Source organism: Gymnodraco acuticeps, unplaced genomic scaffold, assembly GCF_902827175.1.
Source record: "Gymnodraco acuticeps unplaced genomic scaffold, fGymAcu1.1, whole genome shotgun sequence".
In the NCBI taxonomy this organism is placed as follows: Eukaryota; Metazoa; Chordata; class Actinopteri; order Perciformes; family Bathydraconidae; genus Gymnodraco; species Gymnodraco acuticeps.
Window position 1 is genome coordinate 5,386,921 of NW_022990313.1, and position 17,515 is coordinate 5,404,435.

The following is a 17,515-nucleotide window of genomic DNA, read 5'->3' on the forward strand; positions in this document are numbered from 1 at the left end:
AACTGCTACCCCCGCGACCCGACCACGGATAAGCGGGAGAAGATGGATGGATGGATGGAGATAAACAGGGCAACTGTGACTGGTTGCTTGCCAAATAGTGAGCCCACATTTATCCGTACTGCTAAGCCTTATTAGAAATGGTAGTATCTCATTAATAAATGGGAATGTGTTTTACACTTTACAATAAGGCTCCCTTTTGGCAGTTATGAATGTTAGTAACTCGTAAATAAATGGTCATAAAGAGATGCCAAGAAACATCAAGATGGATGGGGGGGAATCAACTCGGTGAACAACAGATACCAAGGATACTGGCTGATGAAGATGACGAAGTAAGCTAGTGCCAATATAAGGCTTAGTCATCTTGCCAAATAGTGAGCCTGTGTTGATGTCTATGTTAGAACTGGTTTATAAATGGTTCTTAATGATTAATAAAGTGTTTACAACCTAATTCATAAACTAGTTATAAACCCTTTATGAATCCTTTATAAGGGTAGTCTTATTGTAAAGTGGTACCAAGAAATGTATAGGTGGATATTTGAGCTGTAAATCAGGAAAAGTCGATGTCATAACATATTAGTCCATAGTTTAACTTGATCAATTTAGCTAGCGTAGCTCATTAGCATGCTAAAACATGTATTTTTTAAGATGCCATTATAAAATGTACCAAGCTTTTGATATTTTCTTTATTTGTTACAACATTTTAGTAAGCCAATTATAAGGGTTTGGAGTTTGTTTCTATACATCCAGCAGTTTAATAATGTTGCCGGCAAAGTTGATAAAGTTGTAGCTAGTTAGCTTGGGATCGTCATTATCTGAACTGAGTCAGGTACAAATAAGCAGTTACATTGAATTTATGAATGAAATCAATAAATCAACAGTGAAATCAAATGAAAGACTCAAACAGTAAGAAACATCATAGAAGCAGTGTTTGTGTGACGCTAACAGCCCAAAATGCTAACAGTGGTTCGCAACATGCTTGCAGCCTAATGCAATTCATTAGCATGGTACAGTATTACAGTGAAGTGCAGAATAGAAAGAACCGGAGAAGCCGTTGTATTGACTGTTCACACCTTCTTCTCATATGGCTAACGTTGCTCCTCTGCTAACATTGTTGGCCAACAGATAAATGGAAAGGTAGCATAGCTATGTTCTTGGTAAATATGTGTAGCCTCTTGAAAAGGTTAAGCTGACGTTAACTGTGCAGGCTTAATTTAAATATTCTGTATTTGACATGTTGGATTGGGTTATGTTGTATGCAACCGTTGCAGTCATTTTTGGAAAGAGTTTGTGGACACTTGTTTTTTTCTGCAAATAGACATCTATGTTGTCAGAAATGTATTTTCACTACTGATGACTAAAGTTAGGAGGCTGACGTTTTCTATTCAGCTGCCCTCAATATTTTCTTTTGCTAACACACCTTGGCCTGCTAAGGTTTTTGTGCTAACAACCGAGCAAGCCACTCAAATGAACATATTTTTTTACATTATGCTTATTGGTTGATGGCAGCATGTGCACACCAACCACAGATAGGTCTCTTGTGCTCACAGGACTTCAATACACCACGGCAGCTGCAGTCACACCACGTTGAACAAAGTGCAAGTTTCAAAAGAACAAAAGATAACAGAAGTGAGGAATCAAGAGGATGCTACTGACACAATGAGAAGTCCATGTCTTCACTATGTCTCCTATCATTTTACAGCCATCAGTCCAGGATTGTTGGAAGGTCCATCATATGTGAGCGTGTGCATGTATGTAAGTGTGTGTGTGTGTGTGTGTGTGTGTGTGTGTGTGTGTGTGTGTGTGTGTGTGTGTGTGTGTGTGTGTGTGTGTGTGTGTGTGTGTGTGTGTTCTCTGTATCCCGGTCCTACCCCCAGCTGAGGGAGGTAGAGAGGAGCAGGAGGAGCAGTAGCACGGCGTTGGGGGGGGCGATGAGGGGGGCCGCCCCGCCCGTCCCCCCGGAGCCCAGGTTGGAGACAGTGGCCCTCTCTGAGTACTGCGGGATCACATCAAACTGGCCACCTTCATTGCCCTCCTCTTCTGTCTGTGTCAGGCCATCCTCACTGTCCACCACCTGAAGGAAAGAACAATGGAGCGTGAGATGGCCCGTGTTAGTGAAGACCTATGGAGCATTTCCTCATTTAGATAAGAACAGCACATACAAGCATCTTACTACGGTAGGAAATATTCCACTAAACTCTCAGATCGAAGATCATCTGAGTTCTTCAGGCAGATATTGCACTAAAATCACTGTTGGTAGTTCATAAGTTTGGGTGGTTGGGTGGAGGAGGCTGAAGAAGTTAGGGTTGCTCTGACTTCTTAATGTTTCATGAGCCTCGTCTCAAGGCAAGGCAATTTTATTTATATAGCACCTTTCAACACAAGGCAATTCGTAGTGCTTTACAAAAATAAAAGACGTTAAGAGCATTCATAAATAGTGCAGCGGAAACACGTTATAAAATGAAATTTAAAAAAAGCAAAGATAATAAAATAAACATAAAACATGAATAACACAGATATAACATATGTCTATTAAAGACTCACAGAGACCTTATTAAGTTTCCCAGAAACTTCCCTTTCTTTTTTAGATTCCCTGAATCTGGATTTTAACCCTATTGTTTTTAGATTCCCTGATTTCAGACACCACTTCATCCAGACATCTAGATATCCCACTGTTGATTATTCACATTATTCGGGATAAATCAATAAAACAAAAATAAACAAGATAACTCGTATTACATTATTTTGAACAGAATATCAAGTTTAAAATGTGAACTTTGATATGAAAATTAAATGTTGATTCGGATGTGCACTTATTTGGGAAAGTAGTTAAAAAGGGCAATTGAAATGGATTTTTATTCAAGTAAAAAGTAAGGGACAAAAGTTATAAAATGTCCGTGGCGTAAAGGTGACTCATCTTCCTGAGACGTGCAAGCACAGATTTAACCAATTCATCATAAGTTTTCAAAATGAACCATCATCTTTCTGTATAATCCTTACTAAATTGATTTGTGCAAACAATCACAGCTTTGTAAAATCAGATTTATATTTTATTATTTTAAACGAGACAAATTAGGTCCTTTTGATGATATGGTTTAGGATCATAAAACTATTTGTCTTTTCAAAGGGCGTTTAAACACTTTCTCATTTTATTTGAGGATTTAGTTTATATTTATTTCAGAGGGCCATGTGTATATATATATAGAAATAAGTCATTTTAGAAATGTAATTATCACAATTGTTCAACTTAACCGAATCACAAAGAAGTCATCTAGCTTTGAGAAGCTACAAACATAGAATGAGGTTTGTGTTGATGTTTGATCAAAGATCTGACATCACATCAGGCCATGTGAGAGCACTTTGATCAATCTGAGTCTTTATTTAAAACGTTTAAGCTGTTGCTGAATATGATTCACTGCAGTGTTATGGCTGCTGAGTGTTGAGGAAGCCCAGCTGTTCAGCCTGAATGATATGCACCAACATCTGGAGGAGCCCAAGGCCCACGTTACGTTGTTGAGCGCAGATTGTTCTTATGCTGATAATAATACGGGATTCTATCATCTCAATGAAATATGATTCTGATACCTGCTCGTTTCCTGGTGTTCCAGTTTATTTACTGACTTTCTTTGACACATTTGAAACGTTCCATCATCTCGTCAAACAGTTGCAGAAGCTATAAACCAGTCAGTTGTGTTGCTGTGCCTCGGGGCCCAGACACAGATTATGGCCTCCTCACATTTGAAGAGTGATGTGAACTATCTTTTTGTGCTTGACAAACGTTTAAAATGGATGTCATAATGTAAAGGAAGAGCAACTTCTTTTTAAACTTTCTCCAGTCTGTGCAGTTATTTTAAATACTAAGAGTCTCGTAACCTTTCCTCTAATCTTTTGCTTTTTTGTGACACAGGTTATGGAGGGCAGCAAAAGGCTTACATATTCTGTTGATTGGAGTCAAGGAGACAGACTTGGGTTATTTTCAGGACCAGCTCCTATCCAGGGACCATTTATGTGTACAAATACATGGTTGTTACAGTTAAACACATATCTACGGTGGCCCTGAAGTTCAAGACACCACAGCATTTCAGGAAACACAACAGTGTGTGCACTTCAGGGCCACCGCACATTTCTCTTCAAATGGGAAAATTGCCAGGCTGCTGGTTTTTAAAATCATATAAAAGTCCCACCTCACTCCAATGTAGCATTTAAAACAAAGATAATTCATTTGTGATTCTAAATGTGATGTTTTTCTTCGCTGCCTGAGAGGATACGGAAACCATTTAAATTCACTTTAGAGGAACAAGCCGAAGCCAAGGCAAGCAGCAGAGTGATGCACGGATGAGGAGATGTAGTGCAGGTATGGATGGTTGTGGTGGTGGGGGGGCAGAAGTGAAGGCTTTAGGGTGAACAGAAAGAAAAGAATGTATGATTAAAATAATAATTAGGACGGATGGAGGAAAGGACAGAAGAAGGTAAGTGGGGGATTTGGGGAAGGAAAAGAAAGAGGGGGAGACATATGGGCTTGAATAAATTCATACTAATGAAGCCTGACTGATGCTCTGCTTCCAACTAACACCTCATCTAATCCGCTCTCAGGGAGAGAGACAGAGAGGGAGAGAGGGAGAGAGGGAGAGAGGGAGAGAGGGAGAGAGGGAGAGAGGGAGCGAGCGGAGGAGGGCATCTCAGGGAGGGAGAGAGCTGGAATCCCCTCTTGTCTGGCGGCCCAGATTATCTCTGGCAGTGAGGCATGCTGGGAGCCAGGGAGCCACAGCCACGGCAGATTGTGGTCTGGCCAAGGGTACAGTGCCCAGGACCGCAATTGGATTGGACCACATTTAACGGTCAGTGTTGGACAAGGGCAGCCAGGAGCCGGGGAGCTCTCAGAACATATGTGGTCAGAATATTCCTGCACGGCTGTTCTGCTGTGAGTCCTGACAGGAATCAAATAAAAAAGCCTGTGACGCCTGATTGGTTGGGACAGGATAGTCTGAATGACAGTTTGAACATTTGTTTGGTTTGACACTGATGCCCTGACCAGCTAAGCACAAAATACCAGGAACATTTATAACTTGAAGGATCACTTGTTTGATACTGGATCATTTCACAACTAAACTGGCTCAATCTAAAAAGGCCATTTATGTGTAGAAAAACAGCATCCTAAAGTTTTTAGACATTGATGCAAGCGTTCAAATTAATTCGCCTCCACTGTACTCGGGTTAGGGTTAATTAACATTCAACACTCTGAGTTCCATCTACTATAATGTTCATTAAATGCTCTCACTTCCATTTTGAAAGGTACTCCTTTTTTGAGGATGTTTGCATTATGCAGTTTAAAAAGACTGGTGGTACATCCATCAACATATTGACTCTTAGGGTGCGTTCACACCTGCCTTGTATAGTCCGGTTGAATCGAACCCTGGTGCGTTTAGCCGCTTAGTGCGGTTCATTTGGGTCGGTGTGAACACAATCCGATACCTCTTAAGTGAACTAAACAACCGGACTCTGGCCCGCTAACATAGGTGGTCTCGGACCGCTTGCTTGCGAACTCTGGAGCATTGCTGGTGTGAACGCAGTCCGCACCAAAACATAGGAAGCGTAGTATTTACGTGTCACAAGAACGCGGATATCTTCAAAATCTTTAGCGAAAGAGTCTTTCAAGACATCCGCGGTTGTTTAGTTAAAGAGTGAAGCAGAATGAAGTGTTGAACAGTGTCGTGTAAAGTAAACATACATGCTCCATCAACTACATAAAAGTAAGAACACCTGTCGTAAATGATGTAAATTAATGTATATTTTCTTGTGTCTGACACGTTGTGAGAATGAACGTGCATATATATTTACTTGTGTGCGCGAGCGTGACACGCATTGCAGACCGCAAGTTAACTGCAAGTTTATCTTTGTACTTTCTAATGCTTCTAATGCCTTGTTTGCCGAGGTTCAAGGCATTGGCTACAAACAGTGTCATTTCTCCCTCTAGTTCAAGCCACCATACTGTATGTATGTATTGAATGTGTGTGTGTATACAGACTGCCTGCCTGCCTTGTGCCTTGCGCCGACAGGCAAGGCAGGCAAGTGCTTGGACCAGAAGGGGGCCCCCAAAGAAGGTAGATTAAGAAGGTCTACAGCAACGACAACATGAAACACCCTTTAATTTACTGCAACGACACGTCGGGAAACCCCCTCAAAGGGGGGGGGGGGGGGGGACCGGGGGGGGACTTTACTGGCATTGATCCGGACCAGTGACCTTGTATACAATTCCCAATGGACCTTTAATAAAAAAGTACCCCTGCTATAGACCCATCTGCCTCCTCTGAAACATCCTTAAACTGTTTGAATGCACCGTCACTCTGTGCTTCATGCTTCACACAAAGAAGGACTCTTGGGCAAGTTGGCTTCTTTTGAAAACATGTGGCGGGTTACTCTACATACTACAAGACAAATACAACTCAAAAGACAACTCTCTATCAACCATATCAAGCTTCTTTCCCAACCATAGAAGAAAAATCAAGGTTTCCACATCCCTTTACACCAGTGGTTCCCAAACTTTTTCTGTCAGGACCCCCCTTTGGAGAAAAAAAAAAGTCGGGCCCCCCCAACACAAATAGTCAGGCTCAATGGCGGCGCCAGAGATTTTCTTTTGGGGGTGCTGTGGGGTCGCTTGACCTTTCATAGAGGGTGCTCAAACATTTAGGGTTTCCCATTAATGTACCGGGCGTTACAGTGGAATTTTCTACTGCAACAATCCCCACGCAAATACACACAGTGTACCCGCAACTGTTACAATGAAGGCTCGATAATCAGCTCACGGCATATAGGTGTAAGCAGGGGTAAAGTGCTATTTTTATAGGTGGCTTACATAGGGGGGAGATTTATTTTTAAATATTGAAGTTAAAAGCATCAATCTGGTGCACTTTGAGAGCAAAATGAAGAGATCTATGAATACCTCTCTCAACACCCATATGAAACAGAACTGTAAACAGATTTACTTTTTCTTTATGGATATTTTACAAATCACCCTTTTAAACTTTATTCTTTTTTTACTGTCATATAGTATTTCATACCTGTTTTTCATTTATTCTCTTATTTTTTATAACTATAATGATCATATAAACATGTGCCTCGGAAATAATTGTTTACATTAATGGTGACCAAAACGTTTGAGACCCACTGAGATAACTTAGACTAAAGTTAACTATCTAAACACTCAGAGAGTCCTTTAGCTCACTAGCACCAGAAGCTAACAACAACGATCTCCGGTACCGGTGCGCTCTCTCTCGCTCGCGCACGCACACAAAATGGCTCGTTTCACACACACACACAGAGCCGAGCTTTAATGAAACACAGAGAGCCAGACGTAATAGTACTGTATCATATTATTTTCGAATCAATAATTTGTCAAATTATGATTTATTTTTTTTTTCATATTTTTTTTTTTATAACCATTTTTCCTCAAGGTGCAGAGCTCGGTCCACTCTCTGTTCTCCTTTAGATCTTCTACTTCTTCCACTCCACCTCAACTCACTCCAAACCAGTTACACTGGATGCAAAAAAGCTGCAAACATGCACCACAACAAATAAACCTGGTCCAACATGTTGGTAATAAAAAGACCACATCAAACTTGGCTTATTCAATTCCCAGGAAACAACAAACTCAAAGCACCTCACCCTCCAAGGCATACCCCTCACCCTGACCAGAGACACAAAGCTTTTATCTCAGTCTCACCCACCACTTTGAAGCACTTTGCAGATCAGCTGTCTCCGGTTTTTACAGAAGTCTTTAACACCTCACTGGAGATGTGTCATGTACCAGCCTGCTTCAAACCTCCACCATCATCCCAATCCCCAAATTATCAAGGATCACAGGATTTAAGGACTTCAAACCCGTCCTACTGACCTCTGTAGTTATCAAGTATTGAGCGCTTGTCCTATCCCACCTCAAAACCACCACTCATGGACCTCCTGATACTCGCCAACAGGTCTGTAGATTTGTTTCTTCAAGTGTCTGAGGTGTCTGCCTTTCTCACTCTCTGGGATGTGGACACCGATGTATTTCAAGTGGTCAACTCTCCATTAAGGGAACAATGATATTACGGAGTGCGTTGTTCCTTCTCTGCTTCTTGCCAAAGCCTACTTAGACCTCCTCAGTGGTGAACCTGCAGGGCCTTCAAGGTATTCAGAGAATACCCTGGAACACTCAGATAAAACAAACAAAAAATCGATTTAATTATATAAATAAAATGTAATAAAATGAGAATCGTATCTTTGTTGTTGATCTGTAATATTACAGTGTTTCGTTGATTTGTTTGTCCTTCTCGGACCATGCACTACGCATTTCAGTGGTTTTGTGTTAGAAAAAAAAGCAACCAATCAGATCTTGTTCTGGGTCTCTGGGTAGAACATCCTTCAACCAAGGTATTCTACATCCTTGATCGAATGCCCTGGCCGTTGCACTGAATGAGAGCGTACGTTTGGACTGACAGTTTGATCAACCAATCATATATTGATTTGTAGCCAATGGGCGTGTTCTTTCAGAGTTTCCCTCGGTTCCAGGGTATTCTAGAAGGCCCGCTAGTTAACTGGCTCGAGACAGAGGATCTAGATGAATGCGACGAAGCAATTCATGCCGTTTTATTGTTTTTAACGTTGAAATGGCAAGTGCAACAGGTGAAGATGAAGTTATTGCGGAATTGTTGTGAGTACCCTTTTCAAGAGGACAATTCAGTGAAAAGACGGACATTATAATGCCGGGGGGGGAGGGTTTGCGGCGGCGGGGGGTGTGTGTGTCTACAGAAGGTCCAGTTGTGATAGACACCGTTCGCCACTGGTCCTCCTTAGTCTTGCTGACATTCAGGCTTAGATTGTAGTCCTGACAAGAGGAGGTCAGACCCTCTTCTTTAGGTAGTCCTTTAAATGGTTTATTTGTGATGACGCCAGCAAAAGCTGTTTCATCAGCAAACTTGAGCCCTGGGGTGCTCCAGTGATTAAAATGATGGTGAAACAGGTGTCTTCGTCCACTGTCATCCCCTTCAGTCAGTCTGTCTGAGGTCAAAGATCCACATGCACAGTGAACCGTTTATTCCCAGTTGCTTCAAAAGTTGTGACGAGCATGGACAGGTTGAATAAAGTTGTTTATCTTTGTTCATCCTAAATCATTGTTTACTTTATTTAACCAACAATACAAAAAACTCTCATATTTAATCATCTAATGTTAGATATGAGATTGCGAAGCAGGATGGAGAATCACTTTATATTTCTTACATCTCTATCTCACATCTGTATTGAGTTCTGATTAACTTTAACTGTTATACCATCATCTGCTCCCGTTGGATCACACGCTCTACAGAATCTTTTGACAGCTTGCCAAAGTGTTCGGATAACTCCTGCCCAGAACTGCTCCTTTCAGCCTCCAATGGAATGCTGACTCACTGTTGTACGAACACTGATGAGAGGTGTGATCTTCTCATGAGGACAACCATCAATGACATTTGATCAATCCAAACTATTACTGAATGCATCACTGAAATAAAGACATTCACACTCTCTAACTGCCCTCATAATGTTCCTATTGTTTCTATTTCCATAGGCTGTATGGTATTGCTTTCAGGGTCGGCGTCATGGGGGGTCATTCGCGAGCCATGCCCCCCCCAAATGAGTCACTGTGCCCCCCCAACGCAGGGTGGGCAAGCCACTTTGCCGTTTTTTTTTTTAATCATAAGTGAAAACGTTTCCACTAAAGGTTTTTTGTGTGAAATACATCAGAAATAAAGAATACAAATATAAAACACAGCCTGAGGTGTGCTCACTGCTGCTCTCTGATTGGTGTGTTGCTTGACCAATGACCCTCGACCTTTGTTTTGTTATCATTACTTGGCTGTGTGTTTAGATGAAAGCCCGGTGGCGATCTGTTAAACTGATTATACAGTAAAGCCATCGAAAATAATATGATATACAGTACAAGTAGCCTACTTCTGGGTCTCTGTGTTTCATTCAAGCTCGGCTCTGTGTATGTGTGGCACAGCGCATTTTGTGAGTGCGCGAGCGGTAACGTGGAATGTTGTTAGCATCTGGTTAGCTAGCTATGCTAACGGATATAAAGGGCTGTTTCTACACCAAGGTGGAGGAGAGTCCTCTCCTGTCAGACTGAGAGGATCGTATAACCTCAGCTCAGTGAGGTAAGGACTCTCTCAGTGTTTAGATAGTTAACTTTAGTGTAAGTTATCTCAGTGGGTCTCAAACGGTTTGGTCACCATTTATGTAAACAAGTATTTGCGAGGAACACCTTTATATGATCATTATAGTTATTAAAAAATAAGAGAAAAATGAAAAACAGGTATGAAATACTATAGGACAGTAACACAAGAATACAGTTTAAAAGGGAAGTGATTAGTAAAATATCCAAAAAGAAAAAGTAAATCTGTGTACAGTTCTGTTTCATATGGATGCTGAGAGATAGGCTATCCATAGATCTCTTCATGTTGCTCTCAAAGTGCACCAGATTGATGCATTTAACTTCAATTTTTTTAAAAATCTTCCAGGGGGAGCATGCCCCCAGACCCTAGAGGTTAGGTCTACCCTCACCTAAAACATGTTCACATGGATAGGATACTAAATATATTTGCACACTTTTTGTATGGTGGCCTATGTCCATATGTTTCTGTTTTTGGTGGTCGTGCCACAACCGTGCATGTCTGCACAAGTCATAGGTGTGCTATAAAATAGCGCTATACACCTGCAATGTGTGTGAAAAACAATAGACTTTACAGCTGAAGTTGTGTTGGTGTTTGTGTGTTGGTTGTTGACGGCAGTATGTGCCCCCTCCTTGGTAAATAATTGCCCCCCCATTCGATTTGTTCTAGAGCCGACCATGATTGCTTTAAACTAGTGGTTCTCAAACTTTTTCTGTCAGGCCCCCCCCTTTGGAGAAAAAAAAAAGTCGGGCCCCACCAAAACAAATAGTCACGTAATGGGCCAAGTTAACATTTATTAAAATACATCAATATAAACGTGAGCATTCCTTTCAAAAAAATCACTTTGCTAGAACAGTGATAATAAAACAATGCTCCATAAGTCTGTGTGCTCAAATCCCTTTGCTAGAACAATAAGTTATATCTCAGTCTGTTCATTTAATCTTAGAGTATATAGTAATATTTAGAAAAACAGATTTGCATATCATTTATACATTTTCAAAATGGGGAGCACAAAGGCACAAAGGCAATTTGGGAATGGAAATCAACAAAATTAACGTGATAGTTATCTGTAGGTATTGGTCATACATTAAAATCTGAGGATGGTCACTACGACCAAATCGGGCAAGGGGCTTCTCCATATCCTGGCTCCCTTTATTGTGCTGCCCTTACTCAGAGCTCCCCCGAATGTGATCTTAGCTTACAGACTCTCAAAGTTTCGTAACTCCAAACAGGATCAGGGACCTAAAGTTACAGAATGATTCTTCAGGAGCACATTTTGCTATGATGACACAGACACACTCTGTCGCAGTTGGTTTAAAGCAGTGTTTCTCAAAGTGGGGGGTGATTGGTAAAATATCCATAAAGAAATAGTAAATCTGTTTACAGTTCTGTTTCATATGGATGTTGAGAGATGTATCCATAGATCTCTTAATGTTGCTCTCAAAGTGCACCAGATTGATGCTTTTAACTTCAATATTTAAAAATCTTCCCGGGGGAGCATGCCCCAGGCCCCCCCTAGAGGAGGTTAGGTCCACTCCCCACTTGTAAAAATAGCACTTTACTCCTGCTTACACCTATATGCCGTGAGCTGATCAAGCCTTCATTGTAACAGTCACAGGTACACTGTGCGTGTGGGGAGTGTTGCAGTAGAGAATTCAACTGTAGCGCCCGGTACATTAATGGGAAACCCTAAATGATTGAGCACCCTCTATGAAACGTCAAGCTACCTCACAGCAGCCCCAAAATAAATCTCTGGCGCCGCCACTGAGCCTGCAACCCCGTTTTGAAGAAATGTGCAGTGCAACACAGGCTCATTGCAGCCACTAATGCTGTGATAAGAAGACACACTTTTCTGCCAAATATCAGCATGTTCTTTCTTTTCATTTTTTTGCACAGATTGCAAAGTGGCAAAGTATTATAACATGTATGATACACTAATTTATTACACAGTACATTTGAAAGATGTGGCAAATTATAAAAGAATATCTGCAAACACCATCTTGTGTTGTCTATCTTTTAGTTAGACAATTCAACGACTGTAATAAATCTATAAATAACTGTGCAATATATACCTCCCCTTTTACTACTGTAACCTGGCTGTTATATATGTCATACTACTTCTTACATGCTACACTTCATTTTAAAGAAGTTGTCCACCTGCACATGTCATTTTGTAAATTGTAATGTGTCACTTCTATATTTATCTTAAATATTTTATGCAAGCCTCTTAAAGGTCACCTATCATGCTATTTTCAGGCAATAGCATAGGTATGAGATATATACAAATATATAAAAATCATGTCAAAATACCAAACAGATCACCCATTCTAGCCATGCCTCATATCCTTCCATTTCAGCCCTGTTACTAAAGTGCTGATTCGGGGTATAAACCTTTAAAAAAAAGAAATGTGAAAAGAAATTACACATACAGTATTTATGTATAAAAGACATCAACAAGTGTATTTTACGTGATAGGTCCCCTTTAATGAATGATTTGCTATGTTTGGCTCTTCACTTTTGCTGTAACAATGTTAATATCTCTCTGTGGGACGGATAAAGCAATTCTGATTCTCTCACAAACCGAAACCGTAAAATGATAAAACGAATAAACAGGCCCCAGCCATGGAGATAAAACAAATAGATAAATATATAACCTACTGTGTGACAGTGACAAGATGAGCTCAGACCAAAGATAATAGAAAATGCCTCGAGACAAAAGTCTGAAAGGTAATTTAAAAATGAAGTGTACTCACGATGTTGTTGTGTTCGGGCAGGTGGTTGTTGCTCAGCAGCTCATCCTCCTGAACCAGTGGGGAGGGCCGGGGAGCGGGAAGGGGGGTGAAGTCTGCCGGCAGGGAGCCCGGGCTCCCCATCCAACTGATAGAGTTACCTGCATGGAAACACAGCCCATTACTGTGTGTGTGTGTGTGTTGTGTGTGTGGTGTGTGTGTGTGTTGTGTGTGTGTGTGTGTGTGTGTGTGTGTGTGTGTGTGTGTGTGTGTGTGTGTGTGTGTGTGTGTGTGTGTGTGTGTGTGTGTGTCTATTTGTCAGTTTTATTGTTTGAGCTGTCGGCAGCTTGATAAATCACTCAGCTTTATGGGAAGTGCATCGACGCATCGATCTTGACTTTAGTGTTTGGACATACAGGCGTGCTGTGTATCGACAGGCTTATTGACGGCTGCTGTGATTGACTGACAGCTCTCGCCTCCGGCTCCTCTCCTCACACCTCCTGAGCCAAAAGCTGCGCACTGACACGCACTGACACAATCTCATGAATGCTAAGGCTGTAGCATGTAGCGGTCATATGAAGGTAGCGTGAGTTCATGCTGTGAACACCACCGCAGGAACCAGCTACCAAGACAGATTCAGCAGACATTGTGTCAAATGCTTTTTTCCTGTATTCCCTTTGAGTTGTTCCTCAGAGTGTCTTTGATGGTGACACATTAATTCTGTTTTCATAGTTCTCAGATATATTATGGATAGCAATAGGCCTATTGTTGGTCAATATTTAAAATGTGACTATGACTAAGCCTCAAACGGTCTGTGCTTTGGGGGGAAACAGCTGAAACCTCACACTGTTCATCATGGGACAGATGCCATGAAACCATAGGAAATAAAAAATCTAATATTTTTAGGAAATGGACATTTCTTTAAATAACAAAGATATATATATATGCACAAATATTATAAACAGCAAAAAAAGAGTATTGTTTGAGGTTTTAGAAATTATTCATAATCTCTTTTATCCAAGATTGAAATATGAGATTGCTCCTCAGGATGTTGATAGTTTAGTTTAGCACAAAGCCTCAAACTGGGGGGAAACAGCTACCTGGCTCTGTCTGAAATCATTTGAAGGTTTTGGTCTCTGTACAGACACGCTAGTACACAACATGGCAACCTCACTGTGATAACAAGCTGCTCCATCTCAGGGTGCCCAACTGTTTGGCACCAAATAGTTCCAGCACATATGTCCCTTTAAAATTACAAATGTGTATATTAGCATGTCTGTTTATGTACAGATTAACTAAACAAGATAGACAATGTGAGAGTATTTAAATGAGAAGTATTTTTTATCTGGGCACAGATCCTTTTCAGTGTTTATGCTACTCTAGGCTAACCATTTATTGCAAACAAGTCATAATCCAGCAAATGACAAGAAGTAAGAACAGTAGAAATCAATACAAAACAGTACAGATGTTGCAGTTAGCAAATGTAGACAATGGGGATCATTACAAAGGACCTCCTTGAAAATAAAATAAAGTAATGTATTGCTCCATATTCACTTCAAGGTTCGTAGAGAGTCCTTGTTTACAGTTTTTTTTTGGGCTAACCATTTTTGACTCAAGCTCTGTGCTAACCAAACTCAAAAACATACATATTTCTATCATGCACCTTAAACAGCAAAATATCAACAACCAGGTTTCCTCTCCGGAAACATGACCTGGCCCAAGTACTTAAAGTATGTATTTTAATTTAAAATGAAGATATGTGATATTGTGCTAGAATAGTAAATACTCTCAAAAATGTGCAAATATCATGGTAACCCTGGGCAGCTGGTAACACAGCCCTTGTTACATGGTCTAGTTCCCCCCTCTCTAAAATATATATGCTAACGATTCAGGTCTGAGGACTTTTATTGGTCCACATTAAAGGTGGATTACTAGCAACAGGAAGTTAGCCTTATGTGACGCACATTATCTCTTTATCATATAGAAAAACATAATGTTCTGGTGGAAATGGAATCCGGATTTGTTAAACCTGAGCGATATAAAACAATCAAGAAATCAACTGAAAATACTCCGTTTACGGAAAAACAAAAACAAATTCTGAGCAAATAAATTCAGTTTGAAGGTGCCAGTAAACAATACTCTAACAAATCAAAGTGATCAGATCTGTCACTGTGTCACAGCACAGACCCAACACATATGAGGAAGCAACATGTGTGTGTACAGTATGTGTGTGTACAGTATGTGTGTGTGAGTGTGTGTGTGTGTGTGTGTGTGTGTGTGTGTAGACTCACGCAGGCAGGGGTTGTGTGTGAACATGCGCTGCAGCCTCAGACAGTCCTGCCACTGGTTGCCGCTGCCCTCACAGTTACACCACAGAGACACGTCTGCAGAGCTGTTGCTGAGGTAGTTGGGAGTCATGATGGTGCCTACAGGTCAGAGGGGCGGAACACAGCAAATGTTATACAGATATATTTCATATTTCATATATTTATCATTATCGCTGCAAATACAGACGTAAACACAGTTTACAGATACAATTGATGCCATGGCCAAAAGCTGGAAGCCTCCAAGCCTTTGACACTGCATTTTGATGGAAGGAAGGAAATCAGCACATTTGCTTCATGGCGAGACACAGAAAAAGAACCCTGTTATTTTAGTTCAAACTAAATCTGTTGTGAAACATAATGTAGACTCTGTGACTTGTACGGGAGCAAAAGGGGCATTTTGAAGCCTGGAGTTAGGGTATTTAATATGAATAGGCTTTTCTTGACCCTGAGAAGCTCAATTATATCTTTGTAACGTTTAGAGCAGGGGTGCCCACACTTCTTCAGCTTGGGAGCTACTTTTAAAATGACCACGCCCAAATGATCTTCCTACAGGGCTGTGTTGCGCGCGCGGGCTGGGGGGGGGGGGGGGTGCTAGTGGCCTTAACGGCGGATAAACTGTGGCTAATTACACTAATTGCGTCGCATAAGCGCAAAATAGTGCGCCGCATTTGCGCTTCAGGTGAGGAGGTGAGGCCCCCTCATAACTGTATGAACCCAACTCAGACTGGCTTACCTGTACGTCAATCAAGTGGCAAATGCCATAGTAAGGATGGATGATAGGCTAACTTCAAAAAATAAAATAAATCTTTTTTTTCTTTTCTTCTTTTTTTTCCAATGCCATGCAATCCCACACCACCTTTCGATCGACGTATTGGGCACCCCTGTTTTAGTTTAGAGTCAGAAAACCCAAGTTTTGACAATATGTTGAAGTCTGGATGAAGGTAAGGTAGTGTACACCGCAGCTGATTGCTACACACACAACATCAGAAACAGCCCACTTTAGGGTCAAACTGGTCAACATTTTGACAAATACATTAAATGGCTCGCTTTCCGAGGACAAGATGGGAAAATATCTCCACCCTCATGTCTTTGCATTTTCCTAGCAACGTTTGAGTTTGGTCAATTAGCCTAGCTTAGCACTCAAAACAAGGACAACCTGTTAGCTTTGTTAGCTCTGTCAGAGTTTCAGCTCTTCATGTTAGACAGTATGCCCATGTGCTGATGTAATAGGCTTATAGTGTCAGATTCCATTTATGGGAGTTTATTAATGACAAAAATAGTTGGAATAAAATTGAAATAAAAATAGCTTAAATTAGCAAATTAGTCTTAATACAGTATAACTCCAGGTGCATGTGGTGCTTTCCCCTCATAACAGAGGTGGCTGTGGCTGAGGGTGTGTGTTGAAGTGTCCATGACCGAGACACTGACGGAATGTGAGTGTGTGTTAATGGTTATCCTGATAGGTATGTTGCACGTTTTATTGAAGCCTCTGTCTCTATATGAATGTGTGTGTAATGTGTGTGTGTGTGTGTGTGTGTGTGTGTGTGTGTGTGTGTGTGTGTGTGTGTGTGTGTGTGTGTGTGTGTGTGTGTGTGTGTGTGTGTGTGTGTGTGTGTGTGTGTGTGTGTGTGTGTGTGTGTGTGTGTGTGTGTGTGTGTGTGTAAATGCTGACTTGTGTTGTTAAATTAAAGCACTTTGAGCAGCCGCTAGAAAACTAGAAAAGCGCTCTATAAATGCAGTCCATTTGCCAGCACTGCTGTTGTTTCTAGGGTGTGTGCTTGTGTGTGTGAGCAACCATAATGTGAGGCTTTATGTGTGAGAAAGATGGAAATTGGCCGACAGTGTGCTGGTGACTCAATTTCTGAATCGCATGCTTCACTATGGGCTTATAATGACTATTGTGTCTTGAAAATTAAACTCTAGTCATGAATGTAGTTGTTTATGCATTATCTTATGCAAATGAAGCGTGGCTCCGTACATGCCGGAGAGGGCAATAGTTGAGTTATGAATTTGCCTCGGGGACTGCCTTTAAAGAATCCTAACTTAATCAGGCCTTGATGACAGAATGAATAAAAATTATTTGTGATCACAATTCTGTCCTCTCTTGTTCTTCTAAGCATCAAATCCCGTTTACATCGTCTGATGACTGGACTTGTTCTACTTTATCTACTTGGTAGATTTACGCTGTGACCTACTTGTGCCAAACCTTTAATATGATAATGTAAAAATGTGGCCCTCAATTTGAAAACATTAAAGCAGAATTTGGAATTAGTATAAT

General features: G+C 41.0%; 1 protein-coding gene across 1 annotated transcript in view; it reads right to left on the minus strand.

Annotated features, from left to right (window-relative positions):
- Window positions 1-669: 669 nt before the first annotated feature.
- Window positions 670-17,515, minus strand: part of LOC117550410 (GDNF family receptor alpha-4-like) — a 52,912-nt gene continuing 36,066 nt past the window's right edge. Inside the window, exons 6-8 of the mRNA XM_034222834.1 lie at window positions 15,202-15,336; window positions 12,935-13,071; window positions 670-2,071 (exon numbers count right to left, since the gene is read on the minus strand). Coding sequence (XP_034078725.1) covers window positions 1,865-2,071; window positions 12,935-13,071; window positions 15,202-15,336 — 479 coding nt within the window. The 3' untranslated portion in view covers window positions 670-1,864. The remainder of the gene's footprint in view (window positions 2,072-12,934; window positions 13,072-15,201; window positions 15,337-17,515) is intronic.